The sequence below is a fragment of the Triplophysa rosa genome, linkage group LG8 (genome assembly GCF_024868665.1).
Source record: "Triplophysa rosa linkage group LG8, Trosa_1v2, whole genome shotgun sequence".
Lineage (NCBI taxonomy): Eukaryota > Metazoa > Chordata > Actinopteri > Cypriniformes > Nemacheilidae > Triplophysa > Triplophysa rosa.
The window spans coordinates 2264518-2285909 of record NC_079897.1 but is presented as its reverse complement, the minus strand read 5'-3'; the positions used below and the strand labels follow the sequence as shown (position 1 = coordinate 2285909).

At 38.7% G+C, this 21392-nt stretch overlaps 1 protein-coding gene and 2 long non-coding RNA genes across 8 annotated transcripts in view; 2 read left to right on the top strand and 1 right to left on the bottom strand.

Annotated features, from left to right (window-relative positions):
- The window catches only part of LOC130557756 (uncharacterized), an 8169-nt gene extending 7046 nt beyond the window's left edge, over positions 1-1123 (top strand). For 2 of the 3 annotated variants that reach the window (XR_008963345.1, XR_008963344.1), the window contains one exon: positions 1019-1123. This is a non-coding gene — a long non-coding RNA (uncharacterized LOC130557756). Of the gene's footprint in view, positions 1-42; positions 92-1018 lie in introns of those variants that run through there. The other variant, XR_008963346.1, reaches the window with a different exon arrangement.
- The window catches only part of LOC130557753 (raftlin-like), an 80450-nt gene that overhangs the window by 47687 nt on the left and 11371 nt on the right, over positions 1-21392 (bottom strand). For all 4 annotated transcript variants that reach the window (XR_008963343.1, XM_057339771.1, XM_057339768.1 and 1 more), the window contains exons 2-3: positions 21221-21392; positions 1033-1210 (exon numbers count right to left, since the gene is read on the bottom strand). Coding sequence is in view for 3 of the 4 variants with exons in the window: in XM_057339771.1 (XP_057195754.1) it covers positions 1033-1210; positions 21221-21365 (323 nt within the window). In the remaining variant the exon portion in view is untranslated. The remainder of the gene's footprint in view (positions 1-1032; positions 1211-21220) is intronic.
- LOC130557757 (uncharacterized) lies at positions 1139-21349 on the top strand. The gene is made up of 3 exons (XR_008963347.1): positions 1139-1245; positions 19169-20659; positions 21237-21349. It is a non-coding gene; the product is annotated as an uncharacterized LOC130557757 (long non-coding RNA).

Below are 21392 nucleotides of genomic sequence, written 5' to 3'. Positions count from 1 at the left end.
CTTTCGACGCTGACCATAATGTCTGGTCTGTTTTACCACTAGGAACCATCATGAAAGCCATCAATCACAGTCACAGTTTGATGTATATGTGCAGGTAAAGGTGGGTTTGTCTAAAAATGGTCATTTACTTTATTCATCCACGTGTCATTCCAAACCTGTTTGACTTTCTGTATTCTGCAGAACACGAGAAGATATTTTGAAGAATGTTGATAACCAAACAACTAAGAACCCCATTGACTTTCATTGTATGAACACAAAACCGCTGAGACATCTCAAAATATCTTCTTTCGTGCTCCACAGAAGAAAGAATATGGAACAACATGAGAGTAAATAAATGACAGATTTTTTATTTTTGGATGAACTATCCCTTTAAATAGACCTCTTAAAGGAATAGTTCACCCAAAAATGAAAATTCTGTCACCATTTACTCACCCTTATGTAATTTCATACCTGTATAAATGACGTTGTTCTGATGAACACAAAGAAAGATAGTTGGAAGAATGTTGGTCATTTTCAGTTCCGGGACATCATTGACTGCCATAGTAGGAAGAATTGAATGGTAGTCAAAGGTGCCCCAGAACTGTTTGTTTTCCTAAATTCTTCAAAATATCTCAACAGAACAAAAAATACTATATTTTTTTCCTAATATGGCAGTGGATGATGTCCCAGAACTGAAAATTGCTAACATTCTTCCAAATATCTTTCTCCGTGTTCATTGGCGCAAAGAAATGTATAAAGGTGTGAAACAACCCGAGGGAGAGTAAACGATGACAGATTTTTCATTTTTGGATGAACTATCCCTTTAAAGGTACAGTAAAACCATCCGGTTTAATTCTTTGGCTCAGCAAGAAGGTCGAATGAACATTGAACTATAACTCTTTTGCTGCTGAAATCCATACGTTATTAAAGGTCGCCGGGGGTAAAAATGATTAAATGATGATAGTAATGAAATGTAGGGTATGACCCCTCTAATAAATGTCACCAGCACCTGTGGAGTTGAAAGCAGTTTTCCGTGCAGATGCTGTGACCCACCTGTCAGAGATTTTGATGAGCACGGCCCGATAGAGCTGGCGCTGGACGCTGGCGGGCTCCGGACTGCACGGGTGCACGAACGGGTGCACAGCTGCCAGAATGAAACCCCGCTGGTAAAGATCCTGCAGCTGAGACGGCAGCTCTCTCACTGAAGATAGACACAGCGTGGACGTTCCATCTGCCAGAGGACAGAGATGCAGAGAGACACACGGGGTGAGTAAAGCAAATGCTGGAAGACAGCACACGGTCGGACGGGTGGAGTCCCCGGAGACACCCGCCAACCCATTATGTGCCATTAGGCCTGAGCCATTATTTCTATTTAAAACAATTAGATGTTGATATTTATGAGGCATGTGATGATATTCTATATATATATATATATATATATATATATATATTTCTAATATGGGATACATTACCCAAAAATACAAATTCTATCATCATTTATTCATCCTCATAAAATTCAAAACATTGAAAACCCTTTTTCTGTCAAACACAAAAGTAGATATTTTAAGAAATGTCTTAGTGGTTTTGTGTCCATACAACGGAAGTCAATGAGGAAATGTCGTTTGGCTATCAATGTTTTAGAAATATCTTCGTTTGTGTTGTGTTTAGATGCCGCTAAATTTCATACACCGCACCTTTCAAATCAAACTCATTGAAATCTGCGTAGTGCAGTTGAACACACTTTATGTTTCCGACGTTCGCTGTCCAGGAGGATTTTCTAGTTTGTTTGTGATAACAAACAGGTTTTGTTTTAACGATTGTTGCCTCACTAACCCTGTCTATGATTTAATGGGCCGGGTGAAAAATCCAATTAAATGTGATTGTTTAGCTCGACGTGAGATGAGAGGCTTTTACACGAGAGCTTTGATATCTCTGACAGCCCGCTCTCACGCTTGCTTTTTGCTGTAATGAGATGCACTCAATGTAGTGACCGGACCTTTGGAAGTGGGAGGAACATCTTCCCCTTTTAATCTCAACACTTGCTCGGGTGTAATGGGAAGAGAGAGAGAGACCAGGCAACACAACAGACAGAAGGTGTCAGGAGCCCTTCAGAATCGCCCAGCTGTGCCACAACACGGCAGACCTGTCTCGACACAAACCATGACGGCCGTATACTAATAAATGGAAGAGAGAGCTTTGAGTGGGAATTTTTATTTCCATGATAATTTGATGCCACTCACATGCAATGTAATCACAAACTACTCTTTAACTGTTTAAGTTTTCTTTACTGTTTGTCAAACATTTTTCTGTAGTATACAGTATTTAGTGTGTTGTTTCAGGGTTTCACACACAGAGAGGATAAGTTTGTCTGTCTGCCTGCTTACACAGGGCTCTGTGCCCGGAGCGCTGTCATTTAAAGCAGTCCAAACAGCTGCCTGATGTGACACTGTCACATGTGCTGGAGGATCATGACTGGAATACTGAAGTGATTCTGGAATCTGCAGGCAAGCAGAAAGCTGTCTGAGCTCAAGACTCTTGTTCTGCTTTTTAAAGTTAGACTCACTATAAATTTACACGGAGATGAAGACTTAATTTGAGGACTCGCAGCAGACGTGTTGCTGTAATGCTTTCTTTAGCCTAGTTGTGCAAGCACTGTCGAGCTTGTAGAGATGCTGCTGTTTTTGCCAGAGGGGAACTGGGTTCTCCCAGTTTTGGGTTCCAAAAATACACAAAATATACAGTTTGTACAGTATAAAAAACATTACGGCTATGGACTGTCCCCACGGAGATAGTAAACCAGACGTGTGTGTGTGTGCTTGTATACATGGTTTATGAGGACACAAATCTGTGTAATGACATGTGTATAACAATGTAAACATGGTTTACGGGGACACTTCCTGTGTCCTCGTAAACTAAAATGCTTAAAAAACATACTAAATGATCATTTTTTTTAAAGAAAAAAAGACTTATGTGATATTAGGGTTAGAGTTTGTTCAGTATAAAAATCATTACGTCTATGGAGAGTCCTCGTAAACCACATATGCAAGTATGTGTGTCTGTGTGTGTGGACTTGGCTTTTATATGTTAGTGGGGACCTAAACCTGAATGCACACCAACACATGGGGACTCGTGTCACAGAAGCTTATAAATTGTACAGAACGATAATTTTTGAAAATCTAAAAATGCAAAACGTTTTCTATATCTTTAGGGTTAGGGGTAGGGGATAAAATATACAGTTTGTACAGTATACAACTCATTACACCTATGGACTGTCCCCACGGAGATAATAAAACATACGTGTGTGTGTGTGTGTGTTTTGTGTTCTGTGTGTGTTCAACTTTAATGTTTTGCTTATAGTCAATATGTCTCATGTACAGCTGCTTTGTAACAATGAAAATTGTAAAGCTGAGTTGAGTTATTTACAGATTTCATGTCATCTATTTATAAATACAATATCACACTTTTAATTTTACTTGGCTATTGCTTTGTATAAACTGTTCACACTACAGTTAGTCATTTCTTTGTGTCATAAAAAATATATATTTTGCATTACTGTGCCTTAGCTATGCTTGGAACAGAAAACAAAACTAAACAAAATAGCAAAATAACAATTTCACATTGCGACTTATTATTCTTCAGTCTCTAGTGCATTTGTAAAATCATGCAAAATGTATTGTTGTTGTTTTTTGCTGTAGGTAAAAAGTACAAAGACAAGAAAAAATGTTAGGAGTTGTTTGCGGCAGGATGTATTTTCTCCTGTTCTCAGGCGTAATTCCACAGCCTCATTGTAAAATTGCACAGAAAAGCAAAGGGCCCTTCAGGCCGATTCTCAGCTGGCTAAAAATAAGCCTGGATTTCTCCGTCATATTTCTGCGCGCCGTAAGACAAAATAAACGGTGCACAGATACAAAAGCTCACTAATTCATGTGCACGGTTGGATCTGTTTAGCTATAATTAATCCTGGTTATGTTTGATTAGATTTTGCGTTTGGTGTGTGTAAACAGAGTCTCTCCAGAGGCAAAGACATGCTGGGTTTACCCATGATTTTAACTCTCCCTGTCGACTCCACCGGTTCAGACGCTTTATGTTTCTTGTTGACATAAATAAGCAATGGATTTTATCACATGCCTGTAGATATTGGGGTCTTGCTTGAGTTAATCGCTGTATTATCTCTTTAAACTGCACATTCTTCAACTTTCAGTTCGAGGCCGTCGATATGTAAAAGTCTTTCTCAGGTTCGTGTGGGAGAGTGAATCCGACTTTAAAGTGATAATTCACCCAAAAATGAAAATTCTGTCAGCATGTACTCACCCTCATAACATTTCAAACACGTATGGCTTTCTTTTTTCTGCAGAACACAAAAGAAGATATTTCGAAGAATGTCGGTAACCGGACAACGGCGGCACCCATTGACTTGCGTTAGTTTTGTGTCCGTGCAATAGAAGTGAATGGGTACCGCCATTGTTCGGTGACCCACATTTTTCAAAATATCTTCTTTAGAAATATGGAGATACGAGGTTTTAGAAGGACAGCGGCGATATAATATAAAAGTATTGTTTTCGTTAGGGTTGGGAATCGAAAATCAATTCCAATTTGGAATCGAAAACGAAAGGTTAGGAATCGGATCGGAATCGAAAAATAGGAATCGGATCGGATTCCTTTTATCAATTCCTGCGTGCATATTTTCAGAAATGTGCATGTGTTAACTTGTGATAAAGCACAGGAACCACAAATTTACCATAGTTTCATTATAGTAACTAAGTTGAACCATGATGTAGTTAAACTATGGTAATACAAATTGTATTAATCAGACAAAACATGGTTGCTATGTGTGTACAAAACGGTGCTTATATATATATATATATATATAATTTTTTTTTGGAAACCAGTCCGTAAGCAGGCTAAATGACCAAACAGGTGGATATCTAGATGTTTTATTTCAACTGTGGAATGGAAACTGGGCATCGATAAGAATCTAAATCGATAAGCGGAATCAGAAGCGATCAAATTCAAATGATACCCAACCCCAGTTTTCGTACAAATTTGCATCATACAAATTTATACAAATTATGAAATCCCGTTAGATCAGGTTGGCACCTCTGAGCAATAATATTCTGCTGCTATATCTCTGCTGTTAGGGTACTTTTTTTGGTCTCATGCACAAACTTGCAGCTTTGGGTAATATCCACTAATGTGAAGGCATTCCAGCTGGAATCAATTATTTGCAAATTACACAGTGTAAAGTGTGCCATTCTCAGATTGAATAATATTAGTTTTCTTAAAAAAACTTTCAGAGCCGTGTGCTTCTGTAAAAGTTTATTCCGTCTGATTAACAGTAATAATAGTAACCCTTGCCCAGAGACATTACACAAAAAAACTCATTTCAACATCAGTCGGTGGCCAATACCGCAGAGACTATTAATAAGAAATGTAATTATTTTTACATTAACTCTAACATGTTACTCATGAAGGAGTGAATGATTACACCGGCAAACACGCTTGTGTTCTTAATGCTCTGAAAACATCTCTCTGTCTGTTTCCTCCCAGCCTTCATCCCTGAAGCTGTCAATCATTCAGCATTAGGGATGTAACGATTCACTCAGCTCACGATGCCATGCGATTCACGATTCTGATCTCACGATGCGATTTAATCACGATTTTTTTTACAGAATGAGTTGAGGAAAATTAAAAATGAACAACTGCCCTTTTATTATTTCTCTAATTCTTTGTAAAATAAAAATATATTTTACGTCAAATAACAAAACTAAATTGCAGTTTTAAAACAAATTCCAAATCAAATAAAAAATGAATAATACAAAAGTCTCTTTAATACAAACAAACTAAGACTTTGCCTGTGCTTTTCCTAACTTTTCCTTTTTTTAGAAATATCAGCATATCCACGTTTACCAAGTTTGCAGAAAAACAGCGACCTCTACTGTTCAAAACACGTACTGCGATTTTTATGACGTCTCAACCGACTTGAATCGTCACATGTTATAATCGATTTTCACGGTGAATCGTTACATCCTTATTAGGCATCCGACTGTTCTCTGTGCCCTGCGACCCGGGACTGGCGTTACAGCGCCTGCGTTCACGTGACATTACGTTTAAAAGCAAATGAGTAAGTTTGAAATGAATTGGCTGAGAGATGGAAGCCGGGGAGCGAGGAGAACGCTGTGTTCTGCCTCTGGGGAACACGGTTCAATCCGATTGGCATGAACTGTGAGAAGGAAAAAACGAAGACTTGGGAAGAAAAGACGCGAGTTGTCTGACGGTGGAAAGGAACTATTCATTTTCTACAGTGCATTGGGCGGTTCCGCACCATTTTATCTCGTAACTATTAGCGACACGCGTGTCTTAAAACCACGTTAATAACTCAATTTTAATCGAGCGGTGGAACGTTCCTGACGTCTGTGATATTCACCGCAGGACCTTCAACATGACACGTGTGTCCGTGTCCTAATGAAGGAGGATGGCATGGAAAGAGTGTGTGAGGGTACTGTATGTCATTAGTAGTCATTGCTCACAGTCGGCACATGAGCCCCAGGGCACAGCGGCACGCGTTAATTACTTCACTAATGACCCTTTGTGAGAGAATCAAGCTGTGACTGTGGAGCCGTTCCCAAATCTCTCTCCTCCCCATCTCCTCTCTCCGTCCCTCACGCTACTCCTCCTCTTTCATCATCGCCTCTCGCGCACTGGCTCTTCTCTGCTATCATCTCCTATTGTCCCCGTCATCTCATCTCCAGTCATCTTCTCCTGTATCATCACCTGTACGGAAAGAGGTTCCATCTTCTTCTTTCCTCTTCCATCATCGTTTCTCCTCTTCCAACATCTTTCCATCATATTTTCTTCTCTCCCATCATTTTCTTTCCTCTTCCAACATATCTCCATCTTTTCTCCTTCCCGTCATCTCTTTTCGCAGATCTTTCATCAGTTCCTGTCATCTTTCATGGTTTCATCTCCCATCATCTCCTCTCTCATCACCTCTTCTCCCACCATCTTTTCTCCTCTTCCAACATATCTCCATCACATTTTCTCCTTTAGCGTCATCTTTCTGCTCTCCCATCAACTTCTTTCCTCATCTCTTCTGAGGTCTTTCATCTCCCCCTCATCTTCTCTTACATCATTTCATCTCCCATCATCTCCTCTCATCGTCTCCTCTCCCGTCATCTCCGCCTCATCCTCTCTTCCCATCTTCCATCATCTCCTGTCATCGTCTTCACCTCTCTCCTATTATTTCCCTTTCCCATCATTCTTCCCTCCTCTCCATCCTCTCCTTTTACCCCTCGCTGTGCCTCTCCCATCTCCTCCCCTCCTCTCGTTTCTGTTTAATCAGCTCCTCTTCTATAATTTCATGACTGCTCGAGGTTTCCATCCTATTGAACACAGAATTGGCTAATACACTTTTAGATGCGTGCACACTGCCAGTGGACAGACATAACACAACAGTTGGTTAAAATCTCTCTAGACAGCATTCCACTGGAATAAAGTGTATAGAACATGGTGTCTTCCTCTTCCTGTCAATGCCACCGCTGTTTGGTAGCCCACAGGCAGACTGAAGGACTATCAGCTCTACAGCACCAAGACACAAACAAGACTTGGCAGTTTACATCTCCCCAGAGATATAATGAGTCGAAGGGCAGATTGACTGTTAATGCCTTGTTTAACCACAGTCACATGTTTAGAAAGCGAGCCACAAGTCTGCATAGCTATTCTCTCATAGACAGATCGATTCTTACAGGGACATATGTACTCACTGCTGGCTCAAACCACATGCTCGGACTTTTACCAGCCTCTGAAAACACTCAGAAACTCCAATGTCTCGCAGCACAGAAAAAGAATGTTCAATCTATAAACCAAAGTATAAATCATCATAAACCTCGGAGTAGTGGACCATGTACTCGTATATCTGTTCTCATCGGTTGCTTGATATAAAACCAATGCAAAGTCACAAAGGAAAAATATGAAACTCATGGCATATTGGACAAGAAAAGTCTCTTGATTTTAGAGACAGTTCACCCAAAAATGAGAATTGTGTCATTTTCTCATCCAATTTTGCTTTTGCAAACCTACCCAGATAGCACAATCCATCTGGTTTACGTCTATTTGACGTCTGCATTTACATCTGCAAGACATCTTAAATACATAGTTTGCTCATCTGCAATACGTCTCGGAGACGTCTGAACGTCTGTAATACGTCTGCTAAAGATCTGGAGATCTGCTGCTTAAAAACATCTGCTAAACATCTTAGAAAGAGCTGTTGTACATCCATTCTAAATCATAAACATCTTACAGACATCTACTAGATGTCTATATGACGTCTGACAGCAGACATCTCCGAGACGTATTGCAGATGAGCAAACGATGTATTGTAGATGTCTTGCAGATGTAAATGCAGACGTCAAATAGACGTAAACCAGATGTATGTGTGCTATCAGGGTATATTCTTTATATACTGACGACACAGTTATTACCAAAAAAAAAAGAAACGGTTAAAGGGATAGATTTGTCATCGTTTACTCACCCTCTTGTCATTTCAAAGCTGTATGACTTTCTTTCTTCCGCAGAACACAAAAGAAGATATTTTGAAGAATGTCGGTAACTGGCCCCCATTCACTTGCATTGGTTTGGTGTCCATAGAATAGAAGTGAATGAGCTCCATTGCTGTTCGGTTACCAACATTCTTCAAAGTATCTTCTTTTGTGTTCTCGCGGAAGAAAGAAAGTCGCACAGCTTTGAAATGACAAGAGCGTGAGTAAACGATGACAGAATTTTCACATTAAAGTGCCATAAAAGTCATGTGATCTTCAGTAGATTTGTCATGAACTTTTCTGATGTTCTGTGGTTTGTCATTGACTGTACAGCATCATACATTTAAAGCCGTGGAACAAATCAGGAGGCCATTTTAAAGTTACGTTGAGTTTTTCTGAATATACCATTTAGGTACGTGTTTGGGTAATGATCTTTTTTTTTATATTCCTCCCAAATTTCAAATAAAAATATTGTTTCTATTTGCGTTCATTTGCAGAAAATAAAAACTGAAGAAACCGGTCAAAATAACAGAAAAAAGATGCTCTGTGTTTGTTCAGACAAAGAAAACAAGTTCATATTCATTTTTAAGCAATTCAACGGTCATATTTATTCATGTATTTAGAAAAAGTTTATTTTGATCAGTTTTCATGCTTCTTGTCATGCTGTCGGACTTTCACATTGCTGACTTTGTCACTCCTGAAGTTTGATTTTGTTGAAATTCAACAGACGCCGGACCACAAAACATCTAGAAATGCTGATTAAATGGACATTTGGAATGCTCCCTTCATTTTTCCGCGGCTCCATGTGAAATCTACAAAATGCTTCTAGCTGTATTTCTCTTTTTGTGTTCCACGGTGGTGAACAAACCGGTGACGGTTTTTCAGTTTTAAATGAACCTGAATCTGGAATTTTTCAGACGTTAATCAGACGCCGGCGTGCAAGCCTGATGGGACGCATTAAAGGTGATTTGTTTTCCAGGTAAAAACGCTTTTATTAATAGCCTTTTAGTGCAATTCAGTCTGCTGTTTGCTTGACGGATCTCAGACGGGGGTTTTTGCCTGGATTCCGCTGACAGCCCTGTTGCTAAGTGACAGCTCTTGGGAAACAAGCTCTGTTAAATAGAGGAGGTTAGTTCATCAGTGTTATTTCTGTATCCATTGATGAGAGTCTGGAAAAGCAAAGAATATTACTTCACGGCCATTGTCGGCAGGCTTTAATGGGCCCAATGCCTCAGTCGCTCTGAATGCGACAATCAAGTGCTATTGAGCCGACGTAACAATCATCACTGCAAGTGAAGAAATCAATGTGATGTAGTCTGATTGTGGCTCTTTTGACGTGATATTGAAACCGCTGGGCTGTTAATTCAGGATTTCGTACGGCTGTTTGATGCTGCTGTGCTGTATGCCGTCACTCATTCTGTGTGCTAAATGGACGGTGGTTTGTGAAGGCGTTACCCCCAGATGCTATGAATGAAATGTGTCGGCATTGTCTGGTGATTGACGCAGGAATGAGACACTCGGTGCGATTTGTTCGATGCAATAGTGACGTAAGACCTGTCAAATCTGGCCATCGGGAATAACAAATTATGCAGAATAATTCTTTCGTTTAGAGGTGTTGGGTCCATTGTGGCTCACTTTCAGGTCTGTACTGTAGCTACACAAAATATAATGTGTTAAACGTTAAAGATCCACCTGTATTTCTCTTTTTTCCCCATTTTTTTCAGACATTGCATTGTTGATGCAATGTTACATTTAATAATAATATAAATGTTGAATACGTTGAAAAGTGGAGTTTACCAAAAACTCGAAGTTCAGTAGTCATTGTTTCAAGCCATTTTTCCGTTTGACACACGAAGACGTTTGGTTAATGTCTGGGTTTTGCCGGAAGGGGGACGGTGACGGTGAGTAATCCAGGCAGAGACGCGGATCCAAGTGCAGTTTTGAATTTAACGAAATAAAGACAAACCAAGGTCATCCACAGAACGACGGCGGCACAAAAACAAAGCATGAAACAAAGACCGACCCCAAACAAAGGAAACACTAGGGCTTAAATACATAGAAACTAACAAGATAACAAGACACACCTGGAGGAACTAATTAACACTAAAAACTACAAAGGACTACAAAACATGGCACAGAACAGGAAGTGACAGAAAAGTTCACCAACGCAGGGGAAACACGGACTGGGATCGTGACAGGGACTAAGACTTTTTTATTTAATACACAAATTTATTCCCGGAAAATCTTGCTTGTGGTAACTTTTATTATACAGAAAAGTGTTGCTTAGTCGTTCATTTTAAACTAGAGATACACCGATATTTCGGCCGATAATCGGCATCGGTCGATAAAAGTGATTTTTTAACTATCGGTAATCGGTCGATAGTTAAAAAGCCAATGTTCAGGGCCGATATATACTGTCAATCAAAAGACGACAGGAAAATGCAATAAATTTGTGCTCCGTATATGGAAAATGTTAAGAAGCTTCAACAGTATTATGTTCAGTATTAATAGTCATTGTATGAATTAAAGCCACAATATGGAAGAATTTTGTTATGAAATATCCAAAGATCACTTGCACAGTGTGATATATTTCATGCAGTTGTGTACTTACATTATCCCAAATGTTCCCAAGAATGTGCAAATCCAGAGAAATTCCTATTTAAAATAATGGCCCGTCCCTCGTCTCCCTTGTATTTGTCGCATATCAGTGACTTAATATCCGCTGTTTCCGGTTGTAGAAACTACGGCAACATGCAAAGCATCTGGGACGCAGCATCTGTTGTTCTGTTATTATGGATCACGATTACTCTTTAGCGAGTAAAGGAAACCCCCAAAAAGTGTAAACGTAGGCTAAATGAGGCAAGCAGGCGTATGGACAAACGAAGAAATAAAACAAGGATTAATATCATTTTTAATATGAATAAAAGCGTTTTCTAAATGGAGAGAGCTTCGCGACCAACTTGGACTGGACAGAGACTCTGCTCTCGCATCTGTTTTAATAGACAGGTAAGCACATTTTTTTATTGTACACGAAATACTCATGCACAGATTATTTGAATAGTTATGAATGCAGTTACCCTGTGAAATACAGTATATGTCGCACAAAAATATGTAGCCAATAACGTTACTTGTAAATGCTGTGGGTTCAATTTACTTTTTAAATGACCACTGTATGACTGTTTTAAGCACGTCAAACTGTGTAGCATTACGCTACCAAATCATTAGACAAAGTCCAATATCAGTCGCGGGCTAATGTAGCATTACAATCCACATTTCTTGCGAGCTAATTCATTACGATGACATAAAATAAAATTCCTTCATTACCTCGTCCGTGAACATGATGGGTGATCTCCATACGCCTCTGGATGGTGAAAACGACATGTCCCATAATTCCACTCTCATACATAACGTCATTTAGCTTCGCCTTTTGTTGTTGTTTCGAAAGTTTCCAGATATTCCATATTGTGGCTTTAATAACATTCAGAAAGTTAAGAAATATAAGTTTAATGTTCAGAATCTCTAGATATCACTCTGAATATTCGTTCGAATATTCCGAATATAGAAATTTAGTGTGCATCTGATGAATAAATAAAGAAAGAAAGAAAGACATAAGATTCATTATCTAGAAAGACATGAGATGTGTCAATAATGGCAATTTATTTACAAATGCAGTTCATCATTTTCATGTTTTTTCAATAATTTTGTTAAAGAGATAGTCCACACCAAATTGAAACATAAAACAAGATAATTGAAGAAATGTATTTGAAGATATATTGAAGTGCATTTGTGTCCATACAATGGAAGTCAATGGCCAACGTTCTCCAGAATACATTCTTTTGGAGAGACAAAGGTCAAAGATTTTGCATTCTTGGTTGAACTGTGCCTTTAATACGTCAAATTTCAGATCAGCCACCTCTACAAGAAAGTACAGTATATATGTTTTTGCTTTGTGGCGCTGTACTGTATGAGGAAACAAGACCCTCATCCTGATCATAAACAGCTTTAGGAACTCCCACGTTGTCTCCAGGATCTGACATACTGTACAAACCTTGTGTAATTAAAACCAGAACGCAGCGGGGTCAAATGCAGAACACCAGCCACTTTAAATGCAATGAAACATCTGCGTGTCCTTTCAGCATGACTGTATGACAGGACTCCTGCATGATTACCTCAAATATTCATGAGACAGCGTTAAATAGGGTACATCCTCAAAATAGCTGACAACTTACAGGAAGTTTTTTTTCTTTCTTATGCGCAAGGAAGCTTGTTCAATTCTGCAACGGAAATGATGAAGCCGCCTAAATCTTTGCCTTAAAGCTGAACTGTCTTCTCATCACAGAGACCGAATAGGTCGGTATCGACCCGATGATAATAACGTTGGATCTTCATTTTCACTCTTGTTAGATCTAAAAAAGACAGAAATGTCTGACTAAATATGTACAACACTGTATTTTTGGTGTAGCTACAGTACAGACCTGAAAATAGGCCACAATGGACCCAACCCCTTCTTACGAAAGAATTATTCTGTATAATTTGCTATTCCCGGTTGCCAATCATCTCATGACAGACGTGTGAAAAGGAACGGAACAACAGGTGGTACATCGTCATGGAAACAGCTCCATGATTCCGCAAAGAGGCTGAATCCATGGAAACATGTTACAAGTCCAAAAATTGCAAGTTAGGGGATGGGAATATGAGAAATCGGTATATTTGGAAATCTTAAAAAGCAAATGTAATCACAACAAATCTGACAACCGATTTTCTAGCTCACAGATGCGAAAGAAAACTGTTGAATGATAATGCAGCTGAATCCCCTGCCAGAAAGGTTCACTGTCGTCCAAACTGGCGTGTAAAGACTCTAATTATCCTCCAATCAGAGAAATAAATGAATGTCCTGCAAACACAATGAATAGACGCTTTTTCAATTTTTTTTCAATTTTTTTCAATTTTTTTCAAAAGCAGCTGTTGTGCTTTTGATTTGAAGTCACTTTCAAGCTAAACTTCAGAAGTGGCATGTCTTCTACTTCAGCTGCCGGTATCGTCTCACTTTCTCAACGTTAGAAGATAGTTCAACCCGTACTGGTGCTCTTGAAAAAGATGCTTTGAAATAATATAAAGGACTTAAACTGTTGTCTTGTTCTATTATCGATCTTTCAGATTTTATTCAAGTGCCCAAGAAATACAGCCGGCTTTAGACAGCTGAAGATCAATAAATCCACAAACCGGGAGCGGTAGGAACTTTATTCATGACCTTCAATTCATGTGACCACTAGGTGTTCCAAAACAGCACTGACACCTGCAAGAATAGGTGTGAAATTTAAAGGAACAGCTCACCAAAAAAATGTAAATGTTGTCATCATTTATTCTACATCTTGTGAGAAATGAATGCATCAAAAAATGAGAAAAAAATGAATTAGTGTATTATAAGCATACAGTTTGTCTGATGAGAAGAAATGTTTAATTCAATATTTTTTATGAATAAATATTATATTTGAACATTGATACGTATATTTTGTCTTAGTGCTGTTGTACCGGGGAAATGTTGTAAAACACAAGACAAACCATCACAACTCCAAAACTGTCACGGTTACACATGACCTCTTTGGCTTTGATTCTTTATTGTTGCAGCTTTTGTTGCATGGAGGAGAGCTTAAAAAACCTGCAATGTATTTGCTTTGGGATTCCCCGGACATCAAAAATCTTCAAACGGCACGAGGGTGGGTTAACAAATCCAGAACATTTAATGGTGAACTGTTCCTTTAAATCTACATTCATATCTTTATTTGACACTGTCGTGAACACATGGAGAGACAGCGGTCTTCTGTTAAATCTATTTTGTTTAGCACTGCAAACCTGATGATTGCACGTCGGTAAAATCAATACGGCTGCTTTGAGATGACAGTGATGTTGATCTGAGACAACAGGCATGTGAGAGTTGAGTGTGTTTCTCTAGCAGCGACACAAGAACAGATGCTGTGATGTAAAGCAGAAGCCGAGGACCGATGCCAAACGTGTCCACCTTAACACCTTGAAGCAAACCAGCTTTATCAAAGCACCGCCAGGCAGATCAATGCAGAGACGGCCTATTTCCCAGACTGGCAAAAAAGTGAAGATGGTTAGCAATAAATGTGCTTTACTCTGAGATTTTACTGGAGAAAAAGCGTTTTAGATGCCGGCGCCTGACGCAGGAAAGACGTTGAGCAGAGTAAGATTCATTTCTTGCCTTACAAGCAGTCTGTAATGTGAGACATGTTACAGCGAGCAGAGCATTGACTCTCGCTGTGTCGACAGAGAGGAAGGAAGTTTGCAGAGATCTGCACTTCCTGTTGACGGGGAAGATGTCAGCACACGCTCGCCACGTCTTGCGTTCACGCAGACTTCATACTGATATGACACCTATACCGCAAGATCACCACTAATCCCACATTTTGGCACAGACTAGCTCGCCGGGTACAGAGTTGAATCTTCTTTTAAGCTCAATTTTCATCCCTGTTACCGATTACGGCATGGTTTTAATTCGTTTTTTCACACTTTTTTTAAAGAAAAAATTGACCAAATGCCAAACATACACGTCCAACACAATCCCACAGCAATTCGTAATTATTTTATATCGTGGTAATTTCCTATGAATTTATACGTTGTATCTCAATTGTCTTAGTATGATTTACTTTGGTGCCAGTGACGGTTTATGGGTGGTGTTTCTTTGCTAATAATCATACATTTTCATTCGCATTAGCCACCTTGTAAAATAGTTACAAATTCCAGACTGACACGTCCCATTTTACCCCACGTCCAAGGGGTAACAGGGTTGAAGAATCCTTATTAAAAGAATAAACAAAAAATGTTAGTTTAGTATTTATTTTTCTTCTGAGGTTGATGACGATGAATATGTGTTGCGAAAGAACAATAACTTTAGCCTTGTTTTGTTCTTTATTTGCAGAAAGGGCATTTCAAGCGCAGTCCTTTACATTAGAATATCATGGATAAACCACTAAAGCAGATCTGGTTGCTGGCCGGATTTAAAGGCAAACCCATGTACTGTTTGCAGCACATTGTTGTTAAATGTACTCGCTTTTTGTGTTCATAAACACTCGTGTATAAATCTATCAAATGAAATGACATTTGTCATATGTTGGAGTTTATCCCCAGGTGACTTGTCTCATGTACAATGTGCTGCACGTTATTGGAACATTTCTTCCTCACTTTTTAACTCATTCATTAAAAATGTGTAAATCTATGAAAAGAAATGAGATGTTTTGTATAAAAAATCTATGTACTGTAGCCACAAAAAAATGAAATTTCTATGGAACTAATTTTAAGCATTTATGCATCGATTGCGAGAAACAAATTCAGGTAAGTGTGTCAACACTAGTAGTAAAGTATCATATTGTGTCAATGCGTTTGCTTGTAAACCGACTCATTGTCGGTGTCTTTATAGACTTTAAATGTGGAACGCAAATGCTCTATATGATGTTTATTGCATCTCGCTGAGAAGCTTAGAGTCTCCGCCATTAGAGAGAAATGTAATCGAGGTTCACCTGCCTTTGTTCAGGAGCCCTTAACCTAACAACAGAGAACCTCCATTTCACAGACTGCGGTTGAACTGCGGCTCTCGTGTGAGATTGAGGGACCGGGGCCTGAACTCATCAGGACTGTGGCAGTTGTTGAGGATGAAATGAAGAAAGGTAATGCAGGGGAGCAAATGACTGTGAATTCTCCTGAATGTGACTCCCGCCGTCTCAATTTTCACGCTGCTTGGCTGCGGGATAAAAGCAGATTCTGCATCCACCTGCTCTAATCCGCTACACAAATACACGTTCTGCCTCCCTTTAACCTCAGCGGAACCGTTTTAGCCTCCCCGCAGCTCTGCCGCTTCATGCGTCGGCCTCCGTGAGCCATTGAACGACAGACTGAATGAAGATATAAGGTGTTGTGTTTTAATACCCAGACCCGCTTGGTGATTCTATCAGGGGCGTGTGCATCTATGCATATACACTTCAAGGACGATGTGTGGCCGAGGAGCCTTGGATAAGTCCGTTTTCTTTTTCTGTTCCTCTTGACATTTTAAGCATTTGAAATCGTATTTGAGAGAAGCAACAAAACGTGCCGGGCATCTTAAGCACAGCACTGGTGTTTTTCGTGTGATGGGTTTTTTGTCACATAACTTAATATGAGAGCCATTCTCCTGCTTCGCAGGGTGTTTCTTTGTACGCCAGTACTGAAAAAACACAACCAAGTTGGATGTTTACGGCTTTAGGCAAAATCGCAACTAACACAGAAATCATTCTGTGTAATTCTGTACAAGTCATTAGTACGTCATACTGGCTGGTCACCAGTATACGTTTTGTTTTGGATGCATGAGGTGCAGGAGATCATTTTGTATGAATTTGTACAATACGGATCATATAAAAATGTATAAATTAGGAGTGTCACAATGTACAGGTATCGAAAACAACCGTGATATTAAAAACCGCAATATTGTTCTAATTATACACGTTGTAATATTGCAAAAAATGTTTGCCTTAAAGGGACAGTTCACCCAAAAATGAAAGTTCTGTCATCATTTACTCGCCTTCAGGTTGTTCCAAACCTGTATACATTTCTTTGTTCTGGTAAACACAAAGGAAGATATTTGTAAGTATGTCCGTAACCAACCAGATCTCATCCCCCATTGACTCCCATGGTATTTACTGTACGTATTTTCCCTACTTCGGCAGTAAATGGGGATCTGTTTGGTTACACTGCAAAAAATGACTTTCTTACCAAGTCTTTTTTTCTTATTTTCAGGTAAAAATGTCTACAAATTCTTGATTCAAGATGCATTTTCTTGACGAGCAAACTGACCTAAGAAAATAAGTCTTGTTTTTAGTAAAAAATATGAAATTTCAGTGAATTTGTGCTTAAAACAAGCAAAAAAAATCTGCCAATGGGGTAAGAAAAATAATCTTGAATTGAGTGACTAAGAAAAAGGTCAACCTTAATTCAAGATAATTTTTAGACATTTTTACTGGAAAACAAGAAAAAAAGACTAAGTAAGAAAGTCATTTTTTGCAGTGTACTGACATTCTTCCAAATATCTTCCTTTATGTTCAGCAGAAGAAAGAAATGTATACAGGTTTGGAAAAGTATGAGGGTGAGTAAATGATAACAGAATTTTCATTTTGGGTGAACTGTCCCTTTAAGGCAAACAACAGTTTTTGAGCTCTTTCTCTGCCGCCGTACGTTTGTATTTTCATTGTGATTCATTGGCCAAATAAAAGACAAAATGTCAAATTAAAGATGACTGTTGGCAGCATAGATTTGATTACAAAAATGGTGTTAGATATCACGCTTAAATAGTTTCCATAAAGTATTTTGGCCACGGAAAAACGTGGTATCGTGACAGCCTTAGTATGATATGAGTCAAACGCAAGCATAAATGTCCACCCCAACACCAAACCTAAAAGCCACCCAAAAACGTACAAAAGAGATTGTAAAATGATTTGTAATTAAACGCTAAAACGTGTAATAGTTGCCATGAGATTGTGTTGTATCAACAGTTTTGCTGGTGAACCACATGCTGGTCTTTTAAGTCTTTTAAGCAGGGAATGAAATCTTCAGTCTCGATTCATTTTCGTTGAATTCAAAATGAAATGTTTAAGTTTGTATTGCGCTGTTTGACATTCATCTTGCTGTGATATCTTGGCAAATGTGAGCACAGTATGAAACATTTACATGACACGTTAGCACTTTACACACAAATCCATTCGATTCTAATGGCATTTAGAAGAAAACCAACATGTTAAAGAGATCTCGTCTGTCATTTATCTTAACTGTGCAATCAAAGCAGTCAATTAAATGCATAGCTCGGCCCGCTCGGTGCTCGACTCCTTCGTAATTACAACATCTGGTGCGTGTCGCAATTTCATCACAACATCTTAAAACGGATAGATGGGTCGACCTCTAATATATCTGAGAATTCAACACAATTCCTGGCTCTTACATTCATAACGTTTTGAAGCATAAATTCGATTGAGGCGATTAACAAATGTGCAATCTAACGTTTCCACGTGCGCAGCGTCAGGGAACATTAAGCTAGCTGATGCAGTCGAGCATGAGGAACTTTATTGTCTTCTTCGTGTAGATGAAACATTTGCTGCTCATTCCCCCCCCCTCCTTTAAAGTGCTGTGCAACTTCTCTTTTATGAATAGTAATATATTTGCAATAATAGAATAGAAGCAGTGCGGAGAAATGAGGCACAATGAAGAAACTGTGAGATATGGGCCAATACTCCTAAACATAACAGAGTTCTTATGTGTAGTGCACACTTGCCAACACTGCACAATTCAAGGTCATACGGGACACTTCTATACCAACCCTGGTCTGTTATGATCATAACCTGCATCTGAAATGTCTGTCTATACTTCCATGACATTGATTTGGCATTGGAGGTATCAGGATTTTTTTCTTAGTCTACTCTATAGTTCCCTATGATGTAGATCAGCCACTAGCAAGGGCCCTGATCCACAAACACTAAGACAGATGACTCAATTATTTATTAGAAGGTCACACATTAAAACATTTTAAACATAACTATTTATCAACAGTTTTGCTGTAAAACACTGTGAGGGATTTGCACCTGCTATAATATCTGTTTACTGGTCATTTATTTAAGGTGCGCATTGCCTGTGGCTCAAAAAAAGCCGAGAGAAGCTTATGTAAGTATGCTATACTTGCTAAACTAAAAATAAGAAAGTGTACTTTCAGTCTGCATTTTATGTACTTCTAAATATAGTATACTTGAAAATGAAGTGTACTGACCGACAAGTATGTTTATATTTATCTATACTTGAAGAAGATGAACTTAAAGGTAAAATGAAGTATTCTAAGTATACTTGGCTTGTTGTTGCTGTGTTGGATTTACTCTTGACTAAATAGCCTATTAAATACTTTTATATATCTTACATGTTCAAGTTTATTTGTAACAATGTAAATAATATAGAACAATATATTCTGTAAGTTTAATGTTACATTCACTTACAGTAAACTTAAAAGTGTTCCTGCGGTAAAAGGTTCGAGAGTATAATTCAAAGTGTACTTAAAAAAAAAATTGTATTGAACTATTAAACTGTTAGCATACCTTTAAGTTCACTTGTAGTATAGTTGCAGTACAAACCACTACTAGTAACCTAGTAGTGTACTTCAAGTTTACTAATGCTACATTAAGTACACTTAAAAGTTTATTTTTACAAACTAAAAGTGGGCCAAATTTAGTCCCGAGTAGTACTGAGATGGTACACTTGCAAGTACACTACTAAATTGATATTTGTATATTTAATACTTATAGTAAGGTATACAAGAAAAGATAAATATATTATTGTTATTAAATATATTGTTATTGTTAATTGCTTTCCTGTAGCTCAGTGGTAAGAGCATGGCGCTAACCACGTGGGTCGTGGGTTCGATCCCAGGGGATTGCACATATACTTAGAAACAAAATGTATAGGATAATGCAATGTAAGGTCTGCCAAATGCATACTGCAATGAAAACGTAATTGAGCATTTGATGTTCAATGAGGAGTCATTATGTAATGTGGGGTTGCCCACTTCGATCTTGAAGAATTCTTGCAGGGATGGGTTTGTGTAAGCGGGGCACTGAAGAGTCAAACTCATTTCAACTCACGTTACCTCCATAATCTGATATATCTCCCAGTTTTCAAGCAGTAGCCTAACGTACGGATTAGTGGATTCAACAGAAAATAGTCAACTGAAGTGATTATAGGAAAATCATGGCGCCACAGTCATCTTCCTCATATGAAGCAAAGAGGAGGATAGAGACAGATGTGAGTTTGTACTCACGGACAGACCTCAGCATTACAGGATTATTCTCATCTGCTGGGCTAAAATGTCACTGACACTTCTGGCTCACACTGCATCTCAACACCCGGCAAGAAGACTCAACTCGAGTTGAGCTCGTGAGAAATAACAACACTGACAGATATATTTAGCCAAGACCCTCTGGAGCTTCCTCCATTAGCCACCTCACAGTCGGCAGGTTCCAGCGTCTCGCAGACACCCCACCCTGCACCTGACAACGCTCTGGAAACATCAACTGTGGAATTACCAGGCAGCTGTGAATCACACTGAGAATTCTGGGAGGATTTAGGTTTGTTATTTGCATGTGTCATCACTTTGGGGATTTGTTAGGTAGCTAAGAATGGAGGAACGTTTCTGAAGAATCTCTTTGTGCTATTGCCTGAATTTGAAAGTTTCTCTCGGATTATGCTTTAACTGAACATTTTGGGTTTATCTCATGAAGAGGATAAAACTATTCAGAACCTAAAACTCTTAAAAAATTTATTTTTTTAGAAAATGGTGATCTATTTTATGTGACGGTTTCAACTCCGTTACAACCGTTTGTGTCATGTAAATGTAAAACCCTAATATATTTGATTTTGTATTTTTCACTTATTAATAACTTGATTTAAGGCTTGTGATTCTAACAACAAACATCAAATAAATATGTACCAAGTTTAAAATAAAAGAAGACTGGAAAGTTGGTAACAGGGTTGAAATTTAACCTCTACATTAGTTATTAAATAACCCTTGTTTACCATTAAATCAATATTTCTCCATTTTTTTACTGGAAAAACTTTTGTTTCTGAAAAACTTTGAATGCAAATCTGAAGATGTTCACACTGAGACATTAGAACTAAAGGTCTCTTACCATCTTTCCCCACCAGGAAGTCCAAGTGCTGGTACGTGTGTGCGACCCCAGTCTTGGTCTCCACCTGCGGCCTTTTGAGGGTGGAGTAGATCTTTCCCGGACTGTTGTCTTCCGTCTGACGGAACTTCCTCAACCCGCAGCCCATTTCTGCTGAACGAGTGCTCACTGAAAG